Source organism: Synchiropus splendidus, chromosome 4 (assembly GCF_027744825.2).
Source record: "Synchiropus splendidus isolate RoL2022-P1 chromosome 4, RoL_Sspl_1.0, whole genome shotgun sequence".
In the NCBI taxonomy this organism is placed as follows: Eukaryota; Metazoa; Chordata; class Actinopteri; order Syngnathiformes; family Callionymidae; genus Synchiropus; species Synchiropus splendidus.
In genome coordinates, this window is record NC_071337.1 from 4,311,987 (window position 1) to 4,339,386 (window position 27,400).

The following is a 27,400-nucleotide window of genomic DNA, read 5'->3' on the forward strand; positions in this document are numbered from 1 at the left end:
CTCTCTCTCTCTCTCGCTCTCGCTCTCTTCAGTGGATGCAAAGCAGCAGCAGGAAGGATTGAATTCATCTTCAGGTTCATCCAATTTTTTTTTTCACCTTCCTCTTCATCCTCTTCATCATCGTCGTCACCCTCATCACCATTCTGAAGCACACCTCACCTCTCACCCACGCGTCTGTTTCCTCCTCAGGACAACTGCTGTGACAGTTCCCAGAGACCAGCGGACACAAGTGAGGACTCACTCGCCTCGGCTGCTCGCTGGAGGACGGACGTGGAGGAAGACAAGGGAGGCAGGTGTTGCCTCGGCGGTGGATGGAGGAAGCTCGGACGCTGCAGAGTGACCCTCGCTGACCACTGAGACCCACCGCAGCAGAGGAGATGGAGGCGAAAACCCGAAGCATGCCCTCAGGTAAGACACGCAGAGATCTGCCCCAGGATGGATGCCACACCAACACGCACACAACTCACAGCAGACGGACGACTCAAGCGTCCGGGGGTCAGCAGCGACGCCAACAACTCCAGCAGACCGGCTCCAAACCCGACCACTTCAGGTCCGGTTGTCTGGCTTCGTTTTAGCGCCGCTTGCTAACATTTACCAGAAATGATCCATTTGTTCACCTCTTCAGTTCATTTTTAATGACATCTTGAAATCCACCTCAAAAAACATTCATGGAAATGTCTGTTTTATATTTGCAAATGAAGAGTGTTTTCATTAGGCTCTTCAGTTTAAATGCTTTTTAAAAATTTCCCACCAAATTAGCATTTTTAAATTGTTTTCCAACAAATGAAATGTACATATTTCTGTTTATTCTTTCTCCTTCTTTAGAAACAGCACATAAATAAATGCTAAAATACAGAAGAGGCTTACATCCACTGTACAGTGACGTTGAGTTGAATGGCATCCGTTGGTTCCTGCCAACAAAGTGGGGTCTTAAAACTGACTTGCAGTATTTATTTTCCAGTTCTGAACCACAAAAATGAACAATTCAGAGTGTTTTTTTGTTTGATTTTGTCTTCTGAAACATTTGAATGATATTAGACATACAGACGCTGGACGGAACTGGAATGTGAACTGTGCAAGGTGACGTGACGGAGGCCGATGGGATGTTTTGTCATGGCTGCTTTGACACTTGTGCCCTTGTTAGTCCAAGAATCCTTCCCGAGGTCGAGTGTACGGCAACTTCTGAAGTCGCTGAATTTGTTTTCCGTTGGCTGCTGGAGTCTTTTGTGTCACTGACCGTGGTTACATGCGGAGCGTAGCCCGACTCAGGCAGTGACTCGATCAAGCCGCCGAGTCCAAATGTGCCATGTTCTCCTGGTTAACATGCAGTGGAGAGAGAGTAATGCACCTCCGTGACCAGGGGTGGCGCCACTAGCTCTTCAGTCCTTCCAGTCCTGCTGCCCAGAACCAGGAGCTTAACTTCAGATCAGGAATCCGCTTGTCTGGATTCAACTCACAAGTTGCTGAATAGCATGAAATATTCAGCTGATATTCATACTAGCTTAGCAACCATGCTAACAGTTTCTAACGTGGACGTAATGTTGTCTCTTAAAAACAACAAATCACATCTTACAATCCTCTAGTGAGAACTAAAGATCAGAACGCCCTGGGTGAAGACAAATTCCAGATCACTGTGGTTGCTAGTTACAAAACACAGCTGACATCAGCTACGTAGCAGAAGTAAACATACTGCTCCTCAGACGTGCCGACGATCTAATAGTGTTATCGACAATCAAGAAGTGTAACTGCGTGTTTAACCTTCTCGGACTTTGTGGATGTCCGCGGTGAATATAAAACAAACCTGAAGCTGGTGCAGCGGCCGCTCATAGTCCAGCTGCTGGCTACATGCTAGCTTAGTCCAGCTACTGGCTACATGCTAGCTGAGTCCAGCTACTGGCTACATGCTAGCTTAGTCCAGCTACTGGCTACACTCTAGCTTAGTCCAGCTACTGCCTACATGCTAGCTTAGTCCAGATACTGGCTACACTCTAGCTTAGTCCAGCTACTGGCTACATGCTAGCTTAGTCCAGCTACAGGCTACATGCTAGCTTAGTCCAGATACTGGCTACACTCTAGCGTAGACCAGTTACTGGCTACATGCTAGCTTAGTCCAGCTACTGGCTACATGCTAGCTTAGTCCAGCTACTGGCGACATGCTAGCTTAGCCCAGATACTGGCTACATGCTAGCTTAGTCCAGCTTCTGGCTACATGCTAGTTTAGACCAGTTACTGGCTACATGCTAGCTTAGTCCAGCTATTAACCCCATGATCCAGGTTGCGTAGCCCATCTCTCTCTCTTCTCAGTCTGCAGTTTAGCCACCTAAGATGACGTCGTCAGAGGTGAGGAGATTCTAGGATGGACGGTGTCGCAGCAGTATACGACTAAATCAAGGCTAAATCAAAACACAACAACTACAAAAGCAGAAGCATTTTCACCCTATGAGGCTTCATGAAACACTGCGCCATGTGGCTTAATGAAGCTACTGGATGCCACTGTCTGCTCCAAAATCCTTTGATTTGAACAACCATTTCAGTGTAGCTTGATATCATTTTTAGACCAAGAGCGCCACCTTCTGACCTCTGAAAATGAGGAGCCTGTTTCATGAAGCCTCACCAGCCCATCACAGGCTCTGATGTCAGGCCCCTCAGGGCTTTCATGGAAACCCTGAACCTTTTTTATTGGCTACAAGTGCTGATGAAGCTTCATGAAGCGTCGTGCTCGGAGCCCTCTAGATGGGGCTCTGCTCTACAGTCGTAGAGATACTATTTCAACCCCAATGAAACCACTTATTTTCAAGCCAACAGCGCCGCCTATTGAGATCAGAAAATGAGGCTTCACGAAGCCTCGAAGGTCCTCAGCAGCGGGGCAGTGAGTGTACCTGCTTGTGATCATCTTGAAAACACGTCACACACTTGATCTCGGCTGAATCAGGATTCACCGGCCTCATGTAGCAGAACTGCAGCTGCGCGTCTGGTGCGCTACACACTGGGATTAGTCATCACACCCAGAGTTACAACCGTCCACCACAGAGGAAAGTCAAAGTCACTTCCTTCTGTGTCTGATGCATCTTCCAGCAGAAAGGTTTTCAGGGTCAGAGTGGTCTTTTTGAGGAACGGTGTTGCCATGGCAACACAGCAGATGTCCAGAGAACAATTCGGCGTCCAGCTCGTCGTCTGGGATCAATGAACGGCCGCATCAGGTGGATGTTGGCGGTTTGAACTGGCCTGGTTTGGTTCTCTCTTCTCCTCATTGTCTTCCTCCTCTCTGCCTTATTCGTCTTTTCCACCCTCATCTCCACTTCTCTGGATGAATGGCTCTATGTGACGTCTGGACAATCTCGCCCGCAGACATCAGCTTCCTGCCGCGGCCGGCGTTAGTCTGGTGCGAGCGCGGCATCCAGGTGCTGCTGACCACCATGGGGGCCTTCGCAGCCTTCGCCCTGATGACCGTTGCCATCGGCACCGACTACTGGCTCTACGCCCGAGCGTTCATCTGCAACAGCACCGCTAACTCCACGCAGGACGACAACAACAACAACAACAAGGACAAGAAAGATCCCGGGGCCCTCACCCACTCTGGACTCTGGAGGATCTGCTGTCTGGAAGGTAGCGCTGGTGGCTACTCTGTGTGTGTGTGAGAGAGTGTGTGTGTGGCGCGCATCAGTGTAATAACAATAGACATAAATAGGTGAACATACACACACAGCAGATGCAGACAACAAGCCGCACATCCATGAAGAAGTCAAGCTGACAACCTGCAGCAGGCGTCGCAACATTATGAGCTGAAGAGGTTCTGTTGATGTTCAGAATGAACTGCACACTCATGTGCTCTCACACACACACGCTCCATGTCACCCCCCCTCAGGAGGCGCTACAAAAAAAATGCAAATGGACAAAGACAATTGAAGCGTTGGTGTCAAGGTGCTGGACTGACACATTGATATTGTGTATGGAAGGAGCTCATATTGTCGACAAGGCTTGTTCACTGGAGTTGGTTCACAGTCAATGCTATTGAAGCATTGTGTTTATGCTATACTAATACATATGACATGCACACATGCTCACGCACGCACACACACTCACATTTACACACTCACACTCACACTCACACTCACACTCACGCTCACGTTCTCTCACACACACACACACACTCTCGCGCGCGCTCACACTCGTGCACACTCAGTCACATTTACACACTCACACACTTACACACCCACTCACACTCTCACTCACACTCACACACACACTCACTCTCACACACTCACACTCACTCTCACACACACTCTCACACACTCACTCTCACACACACACACACACACACTCACTCACTCTCACACACTCACACACACACTCACTCTCACACACTCACACACTCACACACACACACTCACTCTCACACACACTCTCACACACACCCACACTTACTATGACACACTCACACACACTCACACACACTCACTCTCACACACACACACACACACACACACTCACTCACTCTCACACACTCACACACACACTCACTCTCACACACACACTCACACACACTCTCTCTCACACACACACACACACACTCACACACACTCTCTCACACACACACACACACACACTCACTCACTCTCACACACACACCCACACTTACTATGACACACTCACTCTCACACACTCACACACACACTCACTCTCACACACACACTCACACACACTCTCTCTCACACACACACACACACACACACACTCACACACACTCTCTCACACACACACACACACACTCACTCACTCTCACACACTCACACACACACCCACACTCACTCTCACACACACACTCTCACACACACACTCACACTCACACTCACTGAAATTGAGGCTTGGATTTGAGATATCCAGCCAAATGGTCCCCACAAAGGCATTATGAAAGGACAAACCAGGAACACACACACTTTCCCAATGTCCCCACATTCATGCAACCAGATTAGATGAGATCAGATGCAGCTACGTGAAAGCAGAAGAGAGTTCGGGCTTCATCCGTGTTTCCCTCCTCTGTTCCTCCCAGGTCTGAAGCGAGGCGTGTGCTCCCAGATCAATCACTTCCCCGACGACGCCGACTACGACCAAGATGCGGCCGAGTATCTGCTGCGTGAGTGACGAACACTCCACTCACATGCTGCAGATAAATGGCGCTGGACGTGCGTTCGTGCGTGCGCATCTAGGCACATCGCTCGCACAACCACAGAAGGGGGAAGTGGGCGGACATCAATGCTTGGATGTCAGATTTGAAGTGTTCCTGGAGATGAGTGCAGAAAAAACTGGTCCCGGTGCACAAGGTTGTGCGTCTGGGGGTGTGCGCAGAGCTTTATTTTCCACGGAAGGATTGAAAGAGCAGCCTTCACTAATGGATTATTTTCAGCGTACACATCCTGCCTCCACTGCGGTTCCTCTCCTTCTGCCATGAACCTTCTCAAACTATACGTTCCATCCGTATGTTATGTAAAGACGTCAATTTCTGTGGAGGAGGGGGGGACGCTAGCGTCAACTCTCATGTCTGCCGCTGTTCATCGTGGACCAATGAGGGCTTTCAACGGTGCTTTTCACGGGCTGATTTGCCACCAGTATTTGTGGTCAAACATGAGCGTTTGGCACATGAGGGAGGGAACATGATGCCGCACGTGTCAGGTAGAGGAGCGGGAGAAAGGAGGCTAAAGTTAATGGTGGAATTGGCAGGAAAGTCATCGCAGAGCCATGACTGTGGCTCTTAGCTTTGTCTACACAGACGTATGAGTGAACGTTCTGCTGAAAACCAAAGGGTTAAGCGCTCAATGTGCCTGGTCGTTGCATGGTCAGTTGTTATAACCAGCGTTGCACGCTAACAGCACAAAACTGCAAAAACTTCGGAGGATAATATTGACGTACCTATCTTTGCATGTCTAGGACGATGCAAAATATAACCAAATATATAACATTCATCGGTAACTTCCAAAATTACGGACAGACTCTAGGAACTGGCTGGTTACGGAATTTACGTGAAATTTCGCAGTAGTTTTGTGTGGAAGAAGGGACGCGTGTTTAGGGAACATTGTGTGGAAGCATAGCGAGAGGGGCGGAGCTCTTCCTGTCCGCGAGAGAGCGGCTCCCTCTGTTGACATGGAGTGTGTGGAGGCTTGTATCTATCTGTCTCTCAGTGCCGATCCAGTCCTCTGTACAACGCCGGCAGTTTACGTCGGTATGAGCTGGATTATTCACACATACATCAGCTAACGTATTCTCCGAAAGGTGCTGAGACATGGCGAATGTTTTGGTATGTGACGCGTCAACAATGAGAGTTTTGACTGACCGGGTGCACGCTCTTTCCAACGCGAAAAAAAAATCGACCTTGGTCTGAAAAAATAAGTCACCGTTTCGCTCAGCGTAATCACATTGCTGTGTGCACGCTTGGGTTGAAAACAACAGCTTCGAAGAAACAATGTGTGAAATATTGGAAAGACAAAAGAAGCATGACTGTAAACTACAGCTGTGTAAACTTCAGGAGGAAACAGATATGACATTTGAATGGTTGCCTGCACATTATGGCAACGTATGTATGGTGCGCTCATTCAGGAAAATGGATCCTTTTTCCTGTTTCAAAGTTAAACGTGATTCAAAGTCTTGGAACAATATTCCGAAATTTCGTCAGAAAAACTTTTTTTTCTTTTACGTTTTTTTTTTACTTATTTCCTGTATAAACAATCATCTCAACAGCAACTTGACCGAAAACGCAGCCGGTTCGGTGGCTCCGTGTTGCGGCTCATTTGGCGAAGAGCCGAATGAAACTGGGCAAAGAGCCGCATGCGACTTGACCAGGCCTGATCAGTTTGTTCGTCCGGTCAAACCAATAACTGAGCAAAACTGAGTTCCTGATGCTGTTTAACGTTGAAGAGTTTTATCATTGTCTCCTTCAGTGAAGCAACTTTTTTTTCTGTGAATTGTTTCTTATATGAGAAAAACTGCTGGAACAGGAAGTGCTTGATACCTTCCAATGTTTTCCTGTAAACGATAGATTGGCATTAGGTCGTACTGTCGACCCGACCAATAAGTACATGTCTGTATTGTGATAAAACAGGTGACTTACACTCTTAGCCAATAGGATTTACGATTTGCGCCTGTTCCGACACGATGCCGCCACGTAAGATGAAATGCTGTGCTTGTCGGATCAAACTGCAGGTCAGTCGGGGCTTCAGCAAACTTTTGTCTCCTTCATCTTCGCTTCAGGGCTTCAGATCAGGCAGCTGCAACACCGTGGCTCTCCCATGAGTTCCGTCACTTCAACTGCTCAGTAAAAATAAATCGGCTATTTCAGACTGATCTTTTGACAAACAGAACACCGACTGAGATGAAGCACGTCGAGAGAAAAGGAGAAAAATTTGGTTCCTGCTGAAAAATGTAGGATTTATACCGTCTTGTGCAAAGCAGAAATGTCGATTCCTCTTGGGCAGTTTGCCAAGACTGGAGATGAGGACTCCCTCGGGCCCCAACATTCGGAACATCAAACGAACCTTTGCCATCTGTGATATATTTTAGAAACCCTCCAAGGGTTATGTATACATGAGTCTTCAGTTCCAAGTCGAGATGTTTCTTATTCCATCGAAGCCCACCTCAGGTCTGAAGGCTGCCTGTGTGTTGCAGGTGTGGTCCGAGCATCCAGTATCTTCCCCATCCTCAGCGCCATCCTGCTCTTACTCGGCGGGGTGTGTGTTGCGTCCAGCAGCTTCTACAAGAGCAAAAGGAACATCATTCTTGGTGGGGGGATTCTCTTCGTGGCAGCAGGTATGTGTTTCCTGTCCATCATGAGAACGGTTCGACGGAATTCCGTTGGCTGAAGAACTTTCTTGTCCCGTGACTCAGGTCTCAGCAACATCATCGGAGTGATCGTCTACATCTCGGCGGCTCTGAGTGACATTTCGCCCAAAAAAGATGAGGATAAAAAATGGCACTACTCCTACGGCTGGTCCTTTTACTTCGGAGGTCTGTCCTTCATCCTGGCTGAGATGGTCGGCGTACTCGCGGTTAATATCTACATCGAGAAGAACAAAGAGTTGCGCTGCCGGTCCCGTACCGACCTTTTCAAGAGCACCACTCACGCCATGCTGCGGCTCCCCAGTTACCGATTCAGGAGACGCTCTCGTTCCAGCTCCCGCTCCACTGACCCACCTCATTCGCAAGAGACCTCACCGGTCGGCGCCTCTAAGACCTTCAGCCTTCCGCCGTCTGCGCCACCTTTCTCAGTTGCCACGCTTCCAAACCCTCACCATAAAAGCAGTGGAGGAAGTGGTGGCGGTGGGGACATCTCCATGTACACGCTGTCTAGAGACTCAAAGCTAGGCAGCCTCGGTGGTGGGGCCCCTCCTCTCTACGGCACCGTAGACCGCGCCACCCTCTACCAGCTCCATAACTACTTCCCCAAGGATTCCAGCAGCAGCTCTGGAGGAGGTGGAGCGGCCGGGATCGGGAGTGGTACGCTTCCTTCACACTCCAAATCAAACCTGGCAGCCGCGGCAGCCGCCCAGAATGCTGCGCCGTTAAATACGTCCACAGCGGCTGCTGCTCCCACCCAGCAGCCCCCGATATCAACGGCAACTATGGAGCGGGAGCGAGGGAACGTCGGAACCCTGGACCGACTGACGGCAAAAAGGGACAGGGATAGCAACTCAGATACCCTAAACAGAAAGACGACGCCGGTTTAAAGGTGGACTTTAAACGCGGTGAAAGGTCTGTTTGACATTTGAACGGGAGATTCATCAGCAGTGAGCCCGACCCGGAGTCTGTCGTGACTAGCTGCCATAAATTATGACCAGTCATGCGAACCCCGGCAGCTTCTCCCTTTGGAATGGCTGATGCCTTCCTTGGCTAACAGTTTAGACAGTACAGAGAGAATACTGGTTTTTGACACACCCCTCACTATCACAACCTTCATAAACAGTGTCAAAATCAAGGCAAGTCAGGCCCCGCATCACTTTCTGCGGCCCAGTACAGTTGGCCTGAGCTTAAGTTTATTCAAGGCACACGTTGACCAGAGTGGTCTTTCACACTGTTTGGGGTTTTGAGAAATTTGATCATGGTGATTTGAGAACTCAAGACCATCTTGTGTCTTTTACTTGACCCAAGAGCACATCGGTGAACTGGGAGCACATAAGACTGATGCTTCTTTTGGCGAATTTATGATGCTCATTTAAGGTACTCTTTCAACGATTCCATTACTTTCTTGCCAAGACTCAAGTTCAAACTCTTATTTGCTGCACCTTGACCACGCCCCCTTTGTTGGGATTGGTCAAGGCCGGAAAGTTTAACACCGATGCAGGGGACAGCCTATTCTCATGGCGTAATATATTGCCGGCTTCTGCGATTGATACATGTTTTAATGGAGTACATCGGGATCTTTCTTTTGTGCTACGCAGTACCTGCATCCCACGGAACGGCGGAACACGTGCTTCAAATGAATGCCTGATGCGTCAATATGCAACGCTGAAGGATGCCTTCGGCGTCAGTGCAGGGCGTAAAACTTCACTTCCCAACGTCAGTGTATTACGCCATGGGAGTGAGGATGGGTTTCTGGGGAGACACATCATCGTGCAACATAGAGCTGAACTTATTCCCTTGTGACGTAGAAAACACAATCTGCCTGGCTCAAACAAAACAGGGTGCGTCCGCATGAATACACTTTGACAGTCGTCCAAGAGGCAGATAGCAAGGTTCACATGACTGATCCAGACTTGATATTCAGGCGACTGCCGGGCGGCTGCTGCTGGGTCTCTCCACAAAGGGCTGCAAATATTGTCGACATGGAGGGGGTCCGTTCAGGTTACACTCAGGGGGGTGGAGATCTCGATACAACCTGATCAATATCTCACGTCAGTATAAAGCATTAGCCATTGTATCACACTAACCTCTTTACGTAGGCCTGGAAAAAAAAAGCACATTGTGGATAGTGATTATTTATCTTGATAGTGTTTATAACAATCCAGTCAAGTGTGTTGTAGTATTTGTGTTTCGGACTGAAAACGTTCCTGTTCTGAATCTTAATATTAGACGTGAGCAAGTTTAAAAAGTGCTTCTGTGTTTTGAGACGCTGTCTGATGGTGGGACGTGAGCGGGTTCGGCAGTCGGACGCGCAACTGCCTCGAGTCTACGGTTTATTTTCCTCATTCAGCTCAGACCAGTAAATGTTTGAGGAATAAAAATGAAGATTCCAACTCCGAAACATCATGACCAGCTAATTACATAAACCAACGTGTTTGCTAGTGAGAGGCTGATGAAGCTTCGTGATGCTTCATTTCCAGAGCCCAGAAGAGGGCACTTTATGCTCAATCCTTTATTGGAAATGAAACCAGGTTTAAACCAAGAGCGCCTCCCAGTGCTCGCTGAAAATGAGGACACTGCTTCATGAAGCTTCATTGGGTTTTTCCTTGATCAACTCTGACCTCTGCAGACTGGGAACTCCTCACAGGAGGCAGTTACATATTCATATAATATAAGGAGAACCTACACACGATGTTCTGTGTGGACAGGATCACATCTATTGCTCGCTTAAACTGAATGTCAAACTTTTAATAGGTGTCAAACCTGCGCAGGGGAGAATTCTTCTAGGAGGCGCGGAAAGAGCGAAGCCGGTGCTAAAGAGTTACAGACCTTCATTTAGGCTATCATATTCAAGTGACTTGACACTGAAGTAGCACAGTGAAGCATAAGGCAAATATACTCTTCTGGCAGCAGCATGTCCCACTCACCACCTACCATCACTTTCCTCCCTAGTTCCTGGGATCCAGCTTTGTTTCTGTAGCTCCACCATTCCAAAAGGCATCACTAGAGCCCTCAGCTAAAAACGTACACCGTGAACTGTGTGCAGAACATCCCTGTATAGCCGGGACTGAGCACGTCCATAGAAGCGCCCGTACTGCTCCTGAGTGGCCATTTTCGGTTCAACAAGATTGTGTCTCGTAGAGTGTGTTAACGTTGCAGGTGAGTCTATGAAGTGCAGGGTATAAATCTGTGTTTTTTTATTTCTATGAGGACTGTTTATGCGCACTGCTTTTGGGCATCATCAACCCGCGGTGAGAGGGTGAACTCATTGAAATTGCTTTCACTCTTAATAGGATACAATTGGCGACAAAGTGTCAACACACAATGGAGGGCATGAACCCTAGAACAACAGGGATTCCATTTCAGCTTTCATGATTTTTCTGGGAAATGGAAAAATACTGAAGAGAAATGAGGATTGTGAATTCATCCCGGCCGCACCAAAGACCAGAAGATTAGGACATTGGACATGTGCGTCTTAGAATCAGGACGACAGAACCTAGGACTTATTTAAGTGTGGACATCACCTATGGTCATGAACTGCCAATCTCAGAGATAGGGTGAGGAGCTCTTCTACACTGAGAGGAGCCAGCTGAGGCGGCTCGGGCATCTGTTTTGGATGCTTCCCTGTCGCCTCGCAAGAGGGGTGTTCCGGGCATGCCCCCTTGGGAAGAGGCCTTGGGGATGACCCAGGACTCGCTGGAGGGACTGTCTCTCTCGGGTGGCCTGGGAACGCCTCCTGGATGAGGTGTGTGAGGACAGGAAAGTCTGGGCATCCCTGCTCAGACTGCTGCCTCGGCGACCTGGTCCCAGATAAGCAGGAGAAGAAGAAGAAACATACAGTGGGGCTGACGTATTCACAGGGGTTAGAAGTGGAAGAGGGACGGGTGATCAAGGAAAACTGGACAAAGTGAAGCTACTGTGGAAGACATAGCGAACACGCATGACCGTCTGTTTACATGGAACGAGGGACGCAGGTACTATCCACTATTTAGCGCTGACTCAGTCAAAAATAATACTCCAGTATGTTTGATATGCCTTGAATCAGTGGTGAATCGATGGGTTTTCTCTGCAAATGTGTAGTGGATATGATCTTCAATCCCAAATAGGTGACCCACTATATCTCGAAAAGAATTTGAATTGAGGACAAAAAACAATAAATTCTACAGAGTGCAGACAGAAAAAATACCACGGTCTGTCAAGAAAAGAAGCAAATAGCTACTGTCGTCTTCCTGAGGTAGGTAGAGAACTGTCAGAGATTTGGAGTAGAGTTTTCTCTCGTTCAATCCTCTTTGTGCTTGTTTCCTGGATGAATTTCAATTCATCCAGGAATTCAATTCTCTTTTTTCTTATATTCCGTCACCAGAGCAAGTCCTCCTCTTACGAATCGTGGTCATCCTGGAGTCATGCCTTCTCATCTGTCCTCCATCTTGGACCTCACTGGTTGTCTTCCTCCTCTTCATCCCCAACATTCTTGGTCCAACTCTGTCTCTGCTCTCCACAAACTCTGACATATTCATTCCTGATCTTGTCCTTTCAAGTCACCACCTCAGTATCTTCATCTCTGACTCTTCCATCTCTGACTCCCGAGTCCTTAAACACTCACAAGTTTCATTTCATCGCTTTTCATTCTCCTCCATATTAACTTCAAACTGCTTTTGTGCCTCAAATCGTTTCTCACTGTTTTTGTCTCTATCTTGGGTTGTCCTCCCCACCCCTCCCCCCGACATGACCAACGTAGCCTAATAATCAGTGTTTTTTAAAGTTCTTCTTAGTGTTTGACTGTAAACTATAGAATTTATATTTATCTATTTATTTTCTGGTGGTGTACGTATCAATAATCCTCAGTGTACCATTGTTTCAGAGTATCTCGGCTCTGTGAAGGCTTCACGTCTGTCGGGTCCTCTGGGAAAGTGAGCTCTATGTTGTCTGTTTCGATGTTTCTATGTGGTGAATTACTGGGTCGGGAGCTTCAGGAGAACAGCGAACACACTGGCAGAAAATGTGACTTTTGTACGCGTGGATATAATCAACTCTGACTTCTCTTTGATATCTCGATATTGTGGTTACTTACTGTGAAGCCAGCGCCGGCAGGTACTTTTCTTTTGGCCGAAAAACGTCCGGCGACTGACGCCAAACGGTTGGAAGGAATTTTTAGCGGGAAGATTCGAAGGACTGACACTTGTGATACGGAAGCAATACGAAAATATCCTACAGATGCTCACTGGACAGTATAAAAGGTATATACACATACATAAATATATATATATATATAAATAGTTATATTCAATAAAGTTCTATTTGAAACTGGTGGTGCTTTATTGTCTCCAGCTCAACCTAAATCCATTTTTATTAATATATTTTTGTATCACTTTCATCTGACTTTCACCACACTTCCGTTTTCTACTCAGCCGCGCCGGCTGCTACTGACCGCATTATGAAAGTGGGATAGTCCATGGCACGAGTGAGAAAGGGGGAGGAGCCAAAATGACCAAGACGGATTCAGCAATTGTTTTTTTTTGCCGCAGAAGTAACAACAGTTGCTTTAAATTAAATCGAAGATGATTGTTAGTCAGGCTTTAGGAGACATTTTAGGGGCCCAAACTGGCTCACTAGCCCTGATGTCTGAATTAACATAAGCTTCATTTCCATATCATCTCAGACTGACAGGACTGAACTCTCAAGGAGACTGTAAGACATAGCTTTATTGTGTCTATTGGTGATGTCCCTTCAGTAAATGGCCTCAATCCCCACAAGGCACTGCAGCAGTAGAAAATCCCTGACCAAACATGGTCACCCACACAGACAAATTCTTAGCATATGTTTTCCTCACCGTCACTGGCGTGAAAGCGCTCCTTGCTTTGTCAGGAATCGCAGGCTCCATCGGACCGTCATGCACGCTGACAGACTCGCCGAAACTAACAGCAGAAAATGGCTTCTGAATAATGAAAGCCGCAGCTCAGCCGGTGACGGGTGGTAATTAAACGTCTGCTCGGGAGGAAAACTCTCTCAGCCAGTGCAGCAATAGAATCAGTGCGTTCCCTGAGAGACGTGGAGTGATCTCCATCATGCACCGCTGTCAGAGTTGAAGGCACAGTTGTTTAATTCAGTCAAACTAGTCGTCGGTTTTCACCTAAATCCAAGGTCACTGGCTTCACAGAGTGAGTGAAAGAAACTGTTACTCCGGGTTTGTCCTGTTGGGGGGAAATCATAGGGCAGACCCAGGACATGCTGGAGAGGTGCAGGGTGAGGAAAGGCTTGGCTCTTTCCTGCTGCACCCTCACAAATCTTTCTCCTTGATCTGCTGCTGCTGGAGCTCAGAGAGATCACAGTGGCTCGTGGAACCGTTCTGAGAGCATTGATGGTTCTGTTGTCATGTGGATCCACTCTGAACCTCTCTAGATACAGGCAGAAGGTCTGAGCCAACAGTGTGGGAGACGCTTCACAGAGACGTCAGGATAGAAGGAGGTCGACACGGAGCAGGAAGTCGACCTGCCCAAGTGTTTGTGGAGGTCATCTGAAGGAGATTTGATACTCGTGAAGGATGTTACGACTCGAGTCAGAACAGATTATTACACTGAGGGCACGTAAAGAAGATAAGTCTATGGGGAACTGCAGTCATAATTTGCAGTGATCATTTGATTTCAACTCCAGGTGTGTCAGAGGTCGGGGCCTTGATCAAATTTCATTTGACCTATTGGTGCAGATGAGGCTTCATGAAACCGTGCCCCTATTTTCCTAGCCCACTAGATGACACTCTACCCTCTAAAATCTTTCAACTTGAACAACCATTTCAATGAAACTCGACACGTTTTTTTTTTTTTAAATCAAGAGCGCCCTCTTCTGAGCTCTGAAAATGAGGACACTGTTTCATGAAGCTTCGTTGGCCATCACCACCCTTTGGTGTTATGCGTCTGCTCATATGTCTTAAACTGGGCCTCCCTTTGGTTCACACGTGGAATATCAGGCCCCAGGCCCCTTCAAAAGCTTTGGACCCCTGTGTCTGACTGGGGTTTGAGTCCTGCCTGGTGAGCAAACCAATGGTGAAAAAATGAATTTTCTCAGTGTAAATACAGATGCTTTAAATGAATATCACAAAAGGGCAACTTTAAAGAATATGACATTTACTTCTGTTACAGTTTCCAACTCTTTTTACAGCCAATACAAGATTATCTCTCATTTTAATCTTGTTTGTTGATTCAACTTTCCTGACTAATTCAGCTTAAAGAATGGAGTAGAGGCATATCATACAAAACAGTGTCGATTCCATATAAACATTACACCAACTATACTTTTTCTGAGAGGAAAAACAACAACCTGAAGTGCTATTTTGGAGCAGTGCCACCTCCGGGCCACTAGCTGGAGCCGCTCTCTCTTCGAGGGAGGCAGCGTTCCCAGGGACTGTAGGGCAGGGCCAGCAGCAGGAAGAGGATCCCGCCCACAATGAGAATGGCGCCCGCACAGCCGAGACAGGAGACCGACCAGGAGAACTCGTAGTGGAGAGGCACCGTGTGGTCGCTAGCTAGGAAAGCTAGTACAGACTGGTGGAAGACCAGGAGAGACAGGAGAACCAGCACACCTGAGGACACCACACCAGAGGTTTGTCAGCATCAGGAGCTCACTTGAACGTCTCACGAGGTCTGTGCGTTTTGCCTTTACTCCCAGAAGATTGTTGTGTTGCTTCAAGATGGTTAAATGCTGTCATGTATTTGGAGTTAATGCCTCAGGCCTTCACCGTTCCAGTCATCCAAGCTCTGAAAACCCCAGCACACTTCACCCAACCACCTGTAGGAAACTAATGATTCGAATTGATGGCTCAAAAATGTCTCTTTTTGGTGTTTAAAAACGCCTTACAGGACGCGATAGCTGGGATGCTAACTGATCAGAGCTGAACCCCAAATCCATGTGAAACACTGGAGACATGAATCTTGCTACAAGCTACAACATTTCAAACATGCTAGAGTCAGTATCGTTGGGGTTTTGTTGTTCTAGATTTAGATGAAGAACTATGGTACGACTGCCATCTTTCATTCTATACCTTAACTCAATGGGACACTTTACTTTCTAATGATCTGGGCGCTATGCTAATGTTATCAGACGCTATCAGCTATACAGTATTTGTTGTTTGAATGCTGTGCAGCAGTTGTGACAGTTGCTATATAAATGTTAGCCATTGTTACTGCGCATTTTTACATTGTCCAAATGGCCCTGGAAAGTGTCCACCTCCTTGACTCTGGTGCGAGTATTCAAAGCTCACCTGACAGAATAAAGCAGACGGACGCCGGCTTTAGGAAGAAGAGAACTTCTTTGCTGAGCGACATGGTGATGCAGATGGCGCCCATCACCATCAGGAACAGGCTGAACAGTGCCAACATGGCCGACGCCACATTCAGGTCTGTTGCAGGAAATGGACAGAGAATTAGCTTAGCAAATGTGAAGTCATTTCAGGCATAGTAGTTTCTGTCTATCCAGTACAAGGTCAGCCATTTTTTAGACACCATGTTGTAGCTAACAGACCAAGCTTTTTTGACAAACCCCTCTCAATTCTTCTGAGAAATCCCAAGATGTGTGTACCCCAGGGTGTGTACTGAGGGCGAGGGGGTCATCTATTCTCCCCAGAATGTTCAGTGCTCCTGACATGGCCGAAGCATCTCACCAGGAAATTCAATTTTTGATGGCAGAGCTCCTCATACGGACCATTAAAGGTCATTTTGTTCACTCGTAACTGCGATATCCTTCTTTCAATTGTCGGTGAGCTAAATTGACAGTTTTGCTTTTTTGCCTCAGCTCTTTCTTCACTTAAACAGAGCACCATTCTCAAGGTTGAAGATGATGCCGTTAATGTCTTTGCCATCTCACGAGCTGGAGGCTTAATCTAATAATGACTGCGAGGATAGACTTGATCTTCGTTCCTGGTTGTTACATGGTGACATCTTTAGAGCTCTACAGAAGCTACCAGGCACTTGAAGGCTATGTGTGTGTGGAAGAGATTGTTGGGGAGCAGACAATAGTGACTGAGTTGGACAGTGACGGTGACGTGCATCAGACATACTGCAGGGAGATAAAGGCAGCGGGACCTGCAAGACCAGCATTTGAAGACTGAAAACTTTGCTCTTTGTTGATTCCTCTATCTTCGCTCGATTCATCACCTTCTGAGTAAAGGCCCATTTATGCTCCCTTTATTCGCAAAAATGTACCCGTCCTTTTGAAATGATGTTACCATTTGATTCACTTCATTCTTCATGAACACATCCACCAGGGGGAGCAGCCCAGAGTCAAACGTTCATGACAACAACAAACTCCAAAGCCAACACGGCGACTGTAGAGTCAGTATTGATCATGTAGCTCTTGCACAAAAGAGGAAACAGAGTTGTAGGAGGCGGTGGTCGGTGAGGACGTTAAATATATCGCCACTGGAGGACAGCGAGTTTCTGCCATTGTTATGCCTTCTTCATGTCTCTTTAGAGCTACGTATCAGGTAGTAGCAGCAACACTGCCCCCCATGGTTTCCTGTGGTACTGCTCCGTGTGGCGTGTATAACTAAGCTTTGAGGAAAGTTAGAGAAATATGGAGGAAATGAACGCAGAGCACGACAGAAATTTCCGTCCGTATTCGGATCCGTATGTATCACTGAGCATAAATGGGCCTTCAGAGCATGGTGTTGCTGCTTCAGCTGAAAGGAAATGAATAGGACCCTGTCAGTGGTGTAGGGATGAGGGTAGCAGTGAGGACACGCTGGAGGCCTCGAGGCCGGTCGGCCCTCTATAGAAAGTGGAGTCACGGAATGACTTTATTCCACCAGAAGTCTCTCTGATGAGCCTGTCGCTGATCCTCCGATAAGCGGAACAAAATGAAAGGTTGGATGCTTTTGTTCTGTGACGCTCAACAAACAGTGCTCAGATGAAGTGCTGTTCTATTGACCTGTGATCCCCACTGGCAGAGGATAAACAGAAGAAAACAACTGTGTGAAACTGCAGCGAGCGGTGACTCACTCTTCCTGGTGGTCTTCTGGAACATCACAGCGTTTCCTCCGGTGGTGAAGAACTTGAAGAAGGTGCAGTTTGATTCTGCCGAGGAGAAGCACATGTCAGGATCAGCGTCCGCCTCACAGCCCCAAACCAATTTCCTCTTCAATCGAGGAGCGGCGTCTGGTGCGGCCGAACCGATCAGCCGTGAACATCAACCACCCGCTCAGGGTGACAAGCCACTTTCCAGAAGAAGATGTGTAACTGTAATGAAGTGGCCGCATGATTTACAACACGACTCACACACACACACTTGACTCTTCATTAGCGTGATCAAAGCTGGGTCCCTCAGTGGGTTCTGGTCCCCAAACCAGACTGGCATCCCATCTGCCAAATCCTGCTCTGTTCAACCATGGATCAAGCAGTTTGGTGCTGAGAAAAGTGACTTTGATCTGAGTTTGCATCCATCAGCCCGAACCATCCTGCAGGACACGTGACACCAGCCACTGATCCGGTACATACTTGGCTGTGGAGGGACACCTCTGCCGTCGAGACTTGAATACCAAGAATTCTATTTGAAAAAATAGAAAATAGAAAAATAGAAAAAAAAATCCGAAAAATGATGCTTTGATGCCCTGTTATTAAGGCTTGAACACAAAAAATACATTGTATTTTAAAGGTTTTCAATACAGCGTGAAAATGAATAACTTAATTCAAGTTAGTAACATGAGCGGTTCGGTTCAGAGGTCCGACATGATTGCAGTGCTGAGCCGCTAGTGATGTTGCATTCAATGTCGTTGGAGGAAAGTGGACATTTGAAATGTGATCACAGAATCATACACCATGGCATTATTTACTTCTTTTATATCGCGTTTGATGGCAAGTTGCATAATGACGTCACTACTTGTCGCTTGTCTATATGTGCGATACTTCACCATAGGGCCGAGGCGCATGGCTGTGCCTCTGAGAGGGTTTGACACCTCTGGGCCGTGAGGGTCGCGAGGCGCTCCCTTTGAAAACATGAGCCACGTATGGTGGCAGCAGTGAGTCACTGAATTGGCTTAACAGCTGCACATCTGTGATAGTTACCAACTATGGAGAAGTTCTTGGAAAGAAAAAGATGACGAAGGAAGTAATGCTGCCTCCAACAGTAAACACTGTTCGTGAAAGCTCCTGTAGCAGTTTTTAAAATAAATTCAAATATTGTATGGCAATACTTTACTGAAATCTTCTTTAGACTTTGTTTTACAAATGAAATTTAGACATTATTATATTTATTTTATTCAGAATTGAATTCATGTCACAGTTTTTTCTCAACAGTTTGCATTTTATGTGCTTTTTTTCTTTAGTAACTGATGAATATGGCTTGCACCTGCTTCAGCTGCTGGTTGGACTTTTCAATGACAAACAACTATCTTTGCGATGATCACATGGTTTCATGTCATTTCACAAGGTTTTGCTTTGTTTACATGTAAGTAGATTAAACTTGGTTATTGGACACAAGTGAAATCGGTATACATGAGTTTACATGAGTCAGTTGGAACCCAAAGCAGCCGTCAATGAGGTGTTTCTAAAGAGCGCTGTGTCACCGGCACCAGGGTCAACAAGGAGACAAGCTTTTCTGCTCTGGTCAGAGGGAAGAAGGCTGTCACAGCGCTGCATCTGTGCTCACATAAGTGTTGCCCTTCACTCCTGCTGGTAAATTTGCACGTTATTGAGAAGAAAAAAACCACAACACCGTACAGTTGTAGTTAACTGCAGTTGTGTTGGCAGAATCTAAGTCTGGGATGGAGCAATACAAACAGTTGTTGGACGTTTCTGTGATGTTTTGTCTTTGTAATGTGAAATAAATGTGTTCATTTTAAAAGGCTGATATTTATTAGATATAATTATTAGTGATATTAACATATGTAACCACATAAACCGGTTCTGATTCCCAGGCACCGTGTCGGTTCAAGCGTGAGCGATCATCTGTTATTCTGGTCTCTTTCCAAAAAACAATACCATTTTGACCGAGTAAGTTGCAGGTCGCTACTGTGAACCACTGTTCTGGACGCTCAACAAACCCATGTAAGCGCTGGGTCAACCCGCAGCTTCATCCCACACATGCCCTCTGTGGTCTGACAGCCGGCGTGTCAACCCCCGGACTAGTCAGAGCATTTTTGAGTCACCTCCAGGCAGCTCGGCAGGTCCGCAGCTCTCTCTCTCCGGGTCGATATCGGCCACCCACAGGGTCTTTGTGCAGCCTTTCCACAGACCGTAGTGCGCCGTCAGACATGTCTGGGAGAGCACAGAGCCGTCGGCAGTTTCAGAACTGTGCTGCGAAAACACACGGTGACTCGCAGGCGATGACTCACCTGGTTGTTGTAGAAGGTCTTCATGGGCGCTAGCTCCACCCAGAACTCTGTGCCCACCCCGAGGACGGTCAGCACCACGCCCACGATGGCCACAAAGAAGGCCAGTTTGATCTGGAAAACAAAGAATACTCCTTCAACGATGCAGACAAACTACATGTAACTGAGCTATATAGCTTCACTGCAGCGAGCTGGAGCTGTTGCTGGTAGTGCTGATTTCATGCTGCAAAAAAAAATTCAAACGCTTTCTGGTTCATTCTTTGAAGCGGAGCTACTCAAGTTACCAACTTCTTTTTCTATTAGGAAATAAAAGCAGTTGACAGGATGGGAGTATGAGCGCCTCCACTGGAGTACGGTGGCCTGAGGAGGACAAAAGTAACTGCAGTTATATAAGAGAGACTGGTCAAGGACAACCCTCTACTAGACATAAAGTACTCTCAAACACACAAGTCCAACCATGGCCATATTAGACCCGGTTCTAATGGGTGCCCATGCAATCCCTCTATAGCGCTTCTGGCAACAAGTCAAACTCCGGAAGCATTTGTTTTTCCAGCGATTGTTCACTTACTGCACACGTGTAGATGATGTTTCGAGCCACTTTCATTGGCAAAATGGATGTACAAGTACAAGTGTACTTGAAAATGGGTCGACTGATCCATCTGCATGCGATTGTGTTTTCTCATACACATGAATATATTCATTGAATTGATGTTGAGCAAACAGCTATTTTTTTAGCTATAGTTTTGCAAACTATTTTTCTCCAAAAGCAGTACATCATTTTATTTAATTCATTTTTGTACATAGTTTTTTTTTTATCTTTTTTTTTTTTAATTAGCAAGAATCACCAACTGCTCCCACTCTGTAGGTGGCGGTAATGAGCCATAGTGCTAATTTAGAACAGCTCTTTTTACAGCACAGAATGAACAGACGTGGTCCAATAAACTACATGAACTGCAGCCTAAGCTTCCAGAAGCAGTTGAACTTGTCTTTAAGGCACATTGTATTTCTGTGTTTACCTGCAGACAAGTTCATGTGCTTTGTTGATTCTGTGTTTTATTGTTATGAGGTTCGATTGTGTCATAGCTCCAGCTAAAGCGGCACACTTGGTTCTTTTTCAATATATAAGGTGTTGTTGAAGTGGGGGGGTTGACAGAGAGTCCCAACGCCAGACTGGTTCAGACCCGCCGCTCAAAAGTGCGACCAGCATCTGACGTGACAAAGTAAACGAAAATATACGTTCAAGCACGTCACTGAGCTTTAAACTCCGTTCCTCCCCCCAACTGCCCTCAAGTGAAGACAAAGGTCTAGAAATGGCCAAATGAAAATGTAGTGAAGAGAGAAAAGGCGTGTTACGTATGTGTAACTACTGAGCACTTGTCACCGGGTACTTGAGTGGTGCCATCAGAGCCTCAGGCCTGGCCATGAAATACCAACACGTGGCAGTAAAACCCTGACGTATGGACTCGGGTTACTGGAGTGCAACCAAATGTGCTTCCAGAAGATGCATTAGGGAGCAGTGGCCAGGAGCTAATCATGACACCGGAGACCCAAGTCTTTGCGAGGCTGGTTCAATGCGTGTTTGAAGAGAGCGAAAGAAAATGCCATTCCCATCTATAGCCTGTATTGGCCAGTGTTCTGTCGTGCGCTTATGTAGCATTAGCATTCCATGGGCTTAGTGCGACAATATCGACACCTACATCCCATAATTCAATTGAGAACACTTAACACTAATATCAAGTCTAAAAGTGTTTGAGTTTAGGAGCATTATTTGTCCATGCATTGAGATATTCTCTCAATCTCAGGGCTGGAAATATGAGTTCTATGGTGAATGTGTGTACACTAGAAATAAGCACCATACGCTGAATTCTAAACAGTAAGTACTTGAGAATAGCCTGACAGTGAGCTATTGAAACGGGATTCAAATATACACTACAGGGTTTGGACAAAAAAGCTTGAAGGTGTTTCCATTATTTTGTCCAACCCCTGTACATGACTTAAAGTGAGAAACAAGATAATGAATAGCAAAATTAGTTTCAGTAAAATCAAGTCAATCTGAAGCAAGTTTCCTCATCGAAACACAAGTCTTTTTCAAAAACAGAACTTCAGAAATTTAGCACGACGTAACAGAACGCAGGTCCTCTCCACACACATCCTACTAACTCACGGTGCCGACTGTATTGGTAAGGAAGGGAAACATCAACACACGTCCCAAATAAGAAGAAGATCATTCACATCATCACACAACAACTATCTGTTTTTACCCCTCAACACTCCTCCCACAATCCTCTGCTCCAGAGGCAGCATGGATCACTACAACATACTAACTTTAAACTAAAATATCAGAAAACATCTGGTTTGAAGATGGTGAAATACATGGCTGATGAGTTGTGATGTGGCTGCGTCTCAACCTCCTTGAACCAAGAGCAAACATAAACGTGAGTTTTCTTTTGATGAGACACAGGCAGCGATGTACAATATGATAGTTCACCAGTTATTTACCTCATTTTAAGACTTCCTGTCTACTGGAGACAGTAAAAGACTAGGTTATGTCTGAGATAAGATTTTACCCGAAAGGAGAAATACATGGTTAAAATAGGATAAACTGTCTGACACTTCTAAATCTAAGTTTCTTTTATCTTGTTTATCTTGTGTACTTCTTCCACAGTCGCCATGTTTATTTTGAAGTGTTGCTGTTATAACCTTTTGACTCTGAGCTGCTCCCCCTGGTGGAGGTATTGTGGACAGCAATACTGACGCATGGAAGCGTGTGATCAGTGACGGTACCATGGTTTGGATGGAGCATGAATGGGCCGTTGAACGTGTGGTGAGCGTGAAACCACCCACCTTCCCTTCCTGGGCTTCACTCATGGCTTGTCCGGTCGAGGTTGTCCTGCGCCGCTTGTTCCCCCCGAACGTGCTGCGTCCGCTCATGAGGCCGGCCAGGCCTCCGCCGCCCTGGGCCGCTCCGCCCGCCGGGGCCCCTCCCACCGTTCCCGTGGCAGCCGGGCTTGCCATGCGGCCCTCCTCGTCGGTGACCAGAAAAGTTGACCACATGTTGTGACAAGGTATAAAGCAACTAACACAGCAGCGCCGCGTTTCTATTCTGCAGCCAAACTAGCTTCAGATAGTTTTACGTTAAAAAGTCGCGGTCAGTTTGTACCCAAGAACAAGGCAGAGAAAAAAAATGTGAGCAACTGGAGAAGTAACTTACAGGTGATTGAAAAAAGGCGAGAAATGAAGACGAGGTAGGTTTAACAGGGTTGTGATCAAAACATAACACGCTACTCTGAAAAGGACGGTTAGATCCTCAGTGAGCAGGAATCTGTGGGGAATAAACCGCAGCCTCGTCCACACAACAACACGGATGAATTATTCATGGCAACAAACTAAATGTACAAATTCAGTTTCCTGTTAAGACTTTAAAAAGTTGGAGGTCAGTGACGACTGAAGTGTTGCTTCCTAGGAGAAAACACAAAAGCACATTTTGGTCATTTTGCATCAACTTCACCCAGACTTTTCACAACAACTGTGTAGAAAGCGTCTGAGGGCCGACACATGCACAACTACTGACCCTCACACATGGAAGAAACCCGTACAAACTGAAGGATTAGAAGGAGCAATAGATTCTCTTCACAATATGAGATGTCAAACATAAGGCCCGGGGGCCAAACCCGGCCCAGGCAAGATCCAGAGTTGTCTCAAAATAATTCAGCCGTCATTTAAAGTGCAAAGCATGTTGATGTCTTAACCTACACAAATTCAAGTCCTCCTACTGGCTACATGCTATCTTGGTCCAGCTACTGGCTACATGCTAGCTTAGCCCAGCTACTGGCTCCATGCTAGCTTAATCCAGCCACTGGCAACATGATAGCTTAGTCCACCTACTGACTACATGCTATTTTGGTCCACCTATTGGCTACATGCTAGCTTAGCCCAGATACTGGCTAAATGCTGGCTTAGTCCAGCTTCTGGCTACATGCTAGCTTACTCCAGCTACTGGCTACATGCTAGCTTACTCCAGCTACTGGCTACATGCTAGCTTAGTCCAGCTACTGGCTACATGCTACCTTAGTCCAGCACCTGCCTACATGCCAGCTTACTCCAGCTACTGGCTACATGCTAGCTTACTCCAGCTACTGGCTACATGCTAGCTTAGTCCAGCTACTGGCTTCATGCTATCTAAAATTTGCCTCCAAAAATATCAGAAACTGATATCAACATTGTGTCAGACTCTGATTTGCTGTTTTAAACCAAAATGTAAATAGAAGACATGAGGTGAGCAGCAGCAGCAGCAGCAGCATTAAAACTGGCCCGTGAGTCTGGTCCATGGATGGATGGATGCACAATATGCAAAACATGGAAAAGCTATTATTGTCAAATTTGTATATTTATTTTTCAATATACCTCCTTATTTATTCCTCCATTTTGAATGTATTATTCAGCTTCATTTATTTTTGAGTCATTGCATTCCGGCTTTCATTCATTCATGTATTTGTTTACTCATTTCCATATTTCTGCATTTATTCATGTCAGCATTTCTGTCTCTACTTGGTCAGAGATTTAAATGAAGTGGGCGGTCCGAACAATGAAGCCGGATCGGTTACATTGACTGCAACGGCCGTGACTTTATTGACTTATTTATTCTATTTATGATTTGATTTCAGCTTTTATTCATATTTATTTATCATTTTATTGTCCACAGCTCTTGAGCAATACGAGGAGGCGTGGTCAGGGAGCCACGTCCAGTCCAACCAATGACTTGCTTTTATTGAAGGGGCGACTCAAAATGATGGTATCACAATGAAAAGGTCTCTGAAGTTGACAGTGAGCACAGCACTCTGACTTCTGCAGTCACAGTGGAGAGCGTTCGAATGAATGGAAACATCAGAATTGCAGTCAAGTCTCTGAGGACAGTCTTGAAACGTGTCCAGGAATGTGCTGGACGACGTCGTCACTCACAGCGCTGTCCTTTCACGGCTATGCTGCTGTCACGTGGTCAAGCATCATGACGTTCGGCCTCTGAGAAAGACAGTGATGCAAAAGTTGTGTTTTGTTTTCAGTCACTATGGACCCTGCAGTGAAATGACCCAAGCTTCTGTCTGGCAGTGTGTTGGAGTCCAGACCACCAAACTTTCTCCTCATGTATATTGGTGGCTTCAGGAAGTTCTCCATTATGAATCACATCAGCCTTTGTCTCAAGACTGGAATCAAGACCACTCTGAAGGTCTCGGTCTTGTCTCGGAATCGGATGGATTTTTTTCGGTTATGTCCAGTGAATGCTAAAGGCTCATTCGTGTCGCTGTCTTTTTCAAACCATGTTACCATCACTGATCACATGCCTCCATGTGCTCTTCACGTTGCTGTTCAGCAATATATCCACCAGGGGGAGCAGCCCAGAGTCAAGCGTTCCATAACCAACATGGCGACTCTGGAAGAAGCATTGATCATATAGCTCTTGCACAAAAGATGAAACGGTGTGCAGGAGGCGGTGGTTGGTGAGGTCGGTAAATATATCACCACTGGAGGATGGAGAATTTAGAGCTACATTACGGGTAGTAAGAGCAACACTGCGCCCCATGGTTTCCTGTGGTAGTGCTCTGTTTGGCCTGTATCCGTAAGCTTTGTTTTTGTGCTGAAATACGGAGGAAATGAACGCAGAGCATGGACAGAAGACTCCGGATCCCTAACGCTGACACTTGGTTCTGAGTGCCCTCCACTATGAAGCTGCCTCTGGAGTGAAGGGACTGACGTCCCTAAGAACTTGGACGACACTTGATGAGGTCACACATAAAGACAGCGTGTCATTGGCTTCGTTGGCTTCGTTTCCTGCATATCCAGTGTTGGACACAACGTTTTGGAAATGACAGCTCCAACGTTTCTGCAACCTCTTGCTTCGGCGCTGATCATCTCACTTGGTTTGGTGAACCAACGCAGAAGAAATGGGCGGAGCCTATGTTGTGGTGACAGATGTGTCAGAGGTGTGAGGATGCTAACGTTAGCCTGGATGCTAGCCCACTGAAGTTTGTTCAGAAGAAATCCAAACCTACTGTTGAACATCCATGTTGTATTGTTCATGTTGTGGGACACGGTGGAGCATTTGGGTGGATACGAGAGAAAGTCAACAAAGGGAAGAGTGGTCCTGGCTACTAACATGTCCCTGTTGTCCTGTCCAACATTGTATTGAAATAAAGTCCTTTGGTATCCTGGACATCTCTCCACACGTCATATTCCCACTTGGTTTCAAGTCAGCTCCGGAGCTCCCTCGATTTGAAGGGATCATTTCAAGTGGTGAACGGCCAGTGCCCTCGGTGTGAGGAGGATTGGGACGCGCAGAGCCCAGTGTTAGGGTCAAAAACCAGTGTTCGGGTGAGAAATGGGACGCAGCCAATGACTCTACCATGTGTCTCTAGTGTGGTCACTAGAAGTGGTCGTAATCTTATGGAGGTTAGGGAGATGTTTGTTGTACCTTAGCTCCCACAGTAAGTTAAGTTAAGCTAAGAAAACGTGACATGGAGGCGCAATAGAACACAAGTTGGTTGCAAGCCTTCAAGAAAACCCAAGATTCCGCACTCAGGTGGGACCTGCTTCAAGATGGCGCCGCACCATGGCGTGACTTGTTCTGACCCTTAAATTTGGTCCACAGTGCAAATAGATCTTTTTTTTTTTTGGCAGACTTTTGTCATGATGCATTCACTGTCGCTCCGCATTCTGGATATCTGTTGCAAGCGAGAATTCCACAGCCCGTGTTGCTCTCCTTATAAGGAATCCATTTGGACGCGACGGAAATGTGACAATGAAACACGAGGAAGAAATTAATTACTGCCACTCAAACAAGTCCAATGCCTCAAAATATCCTGAGCAGCTCACAAGACCGTCACCGAGTCACAGAGCCTGACTCTTTCCCGCTGACAGGAGAGCCGCGGGGGCAGCGGCCGAGCGAGTTGGAGTGGGACACGCGCACCTCGTATCAAAACCGCAGGACTTACCGGTGGATGACCTGAAGTTTGTGTGCACGGTCCTTTTCGGAGGGCGAGGAGAGGTGACGAGAGGAAACCAGGGACTGGGAGGTGGACGGGTGAGGGAGGGGACTAGGGGGTGGAGGTCAGGGGGTGTTCATGTCATGTCTGAGATACGATAAGTGTGTGTGGGTTTTTTCTACGTTGGTGTGTGTGTGTGGGGCCAAAAAGCATGAGCAAAATGCCTGAGCATGAATATAGCCGTGTGTGTGTGTGCGTGTGCGTGTGTGTGCGTGTGTAA

At 46.7% G+C, this 27,400-nt stretch overlaps 2 protein-coding genes across 5 annotated transcripts; one reads left to right on the forward strand and one right to left on the reverse strand.

The window, feature by feature from the left end:
* Window positions 1–21: 21 nt before the first annotated feature.
* Window positions 22–13,072, forward strand: LOC128758052 (voltage-dependent calcium channel gamma-4 subunit-like). Its single transcript, XM_053863832.1, has 6 exons — window positions 22–74; window positions 190–408; window positions 3,349–3,606; window positions 5,051–5,134; window positions 7,657–7,797; window positions 7,876–13,072. Exons 2-6 carry the CDS (start codon window positions 378–380, stop codon window positions 8,712–8,714), a joined length of 1,353 nt encoding a protein of 450 aa, XP_053719807.1. The 5' UTR covers window positions 22–74; window positions 190–377; the 3' UTR covers window positions 8,715–13,072.
* Window positions 13,073–14,976: 1,904 nt separating this feature from the next.
* LOC128757524 (voltage-dependent calcium channel gamma-6 subunit-like) lies at window positions 14,977–27,181 on the reverse strand. 4 transcript variants are annotated; one of them, XM_053862879.1, is made up of 7 exons: window positions 27,130–27,181; window positions 22,988–23,164; window positions 20,147–20,257; window positions 19,961–20,069; window positions 17,817–17,891; window positions 16,082–16,219; window positions 14,977–15,403 (listed from the first exon to the last, which is right to left on the reverse strand). In XM_053862879.1, the coding sequence occupies exons 2-7, from the start codon at window positions 23,156–23,158 to the stop codon at window positions 15,180–15,182; spliced, it is 828 nt and encodes a 275-aa protein (XP_053718854.1). In that variant the 5' UTR covers window positions 23,159–23,164; window positions 27,130–27,181; the 3' UTR covers window positions 14,977–15,179. The 4 variants fall into 4 exon arrangements, with proteins under 4 accessions (XP_053718854.1, XP_053718853.1, XP_053718851.1 ...); XM_053862878.1 differs by having other exon boundaries at window positions 22,988–23,167; window positions 27,130–27,176; XM_053862876.1 differs by lacking the exon at window positions 27,130–27,181 and adding an exon at window positions 23,715–23,923 and having other exon boundaries at window positions 22,988–23,602.
* Window positions 27,182–27,400: the final 219 nt, after the last annotated feature.

Excerpts from the sequence above, each read along its gene's own strand:
- LOC128758052 (XM_053863832.1), top strand. The coding sequence starts at position 378 with ATGGAGGCGAAAACCCGAAGCATGCCCTCAG. Across the intron at positions 409-3,348 it reads AACCCGAAGCATGCCCTCAG|ACATCAGCTTCCTGCCGCGG; the intron begins GTAAGACACGCA and ends TCTCGCCCGCAG. Across the intron at positions 5,135-7,656 it reads TGCGGCCGAGTATCTGCTGC|GTGTGGTCCGAGCATCCAGT; the intron begins GTGAGTGACGAA and ends TGTGTGTTGCAG.
- LOC128757524 (XM_053862876.1), bottom strand. The coding sequence starts at position 23,197 with ATGTGGTCAACTTTTCTGGTCACCGACGAGGAGGGCCGCATGGCAAGC. Across the intron at positions 20,070-20,146 it reads AGACCTTCTACAACAACCAG|ACATGTCTGACGGCGCACTA; the intron begins GTGAGTCATCGC and ends GTGCTCTCCCAG. Across the intron at positions 16,220-17,816 it reads CCAGAAGACCACCAGGAAGA|ACCTGAATGTGGCGTCGGCC; the intron begins GTGAGTCACCGC and ends TTCCTGCAACAG.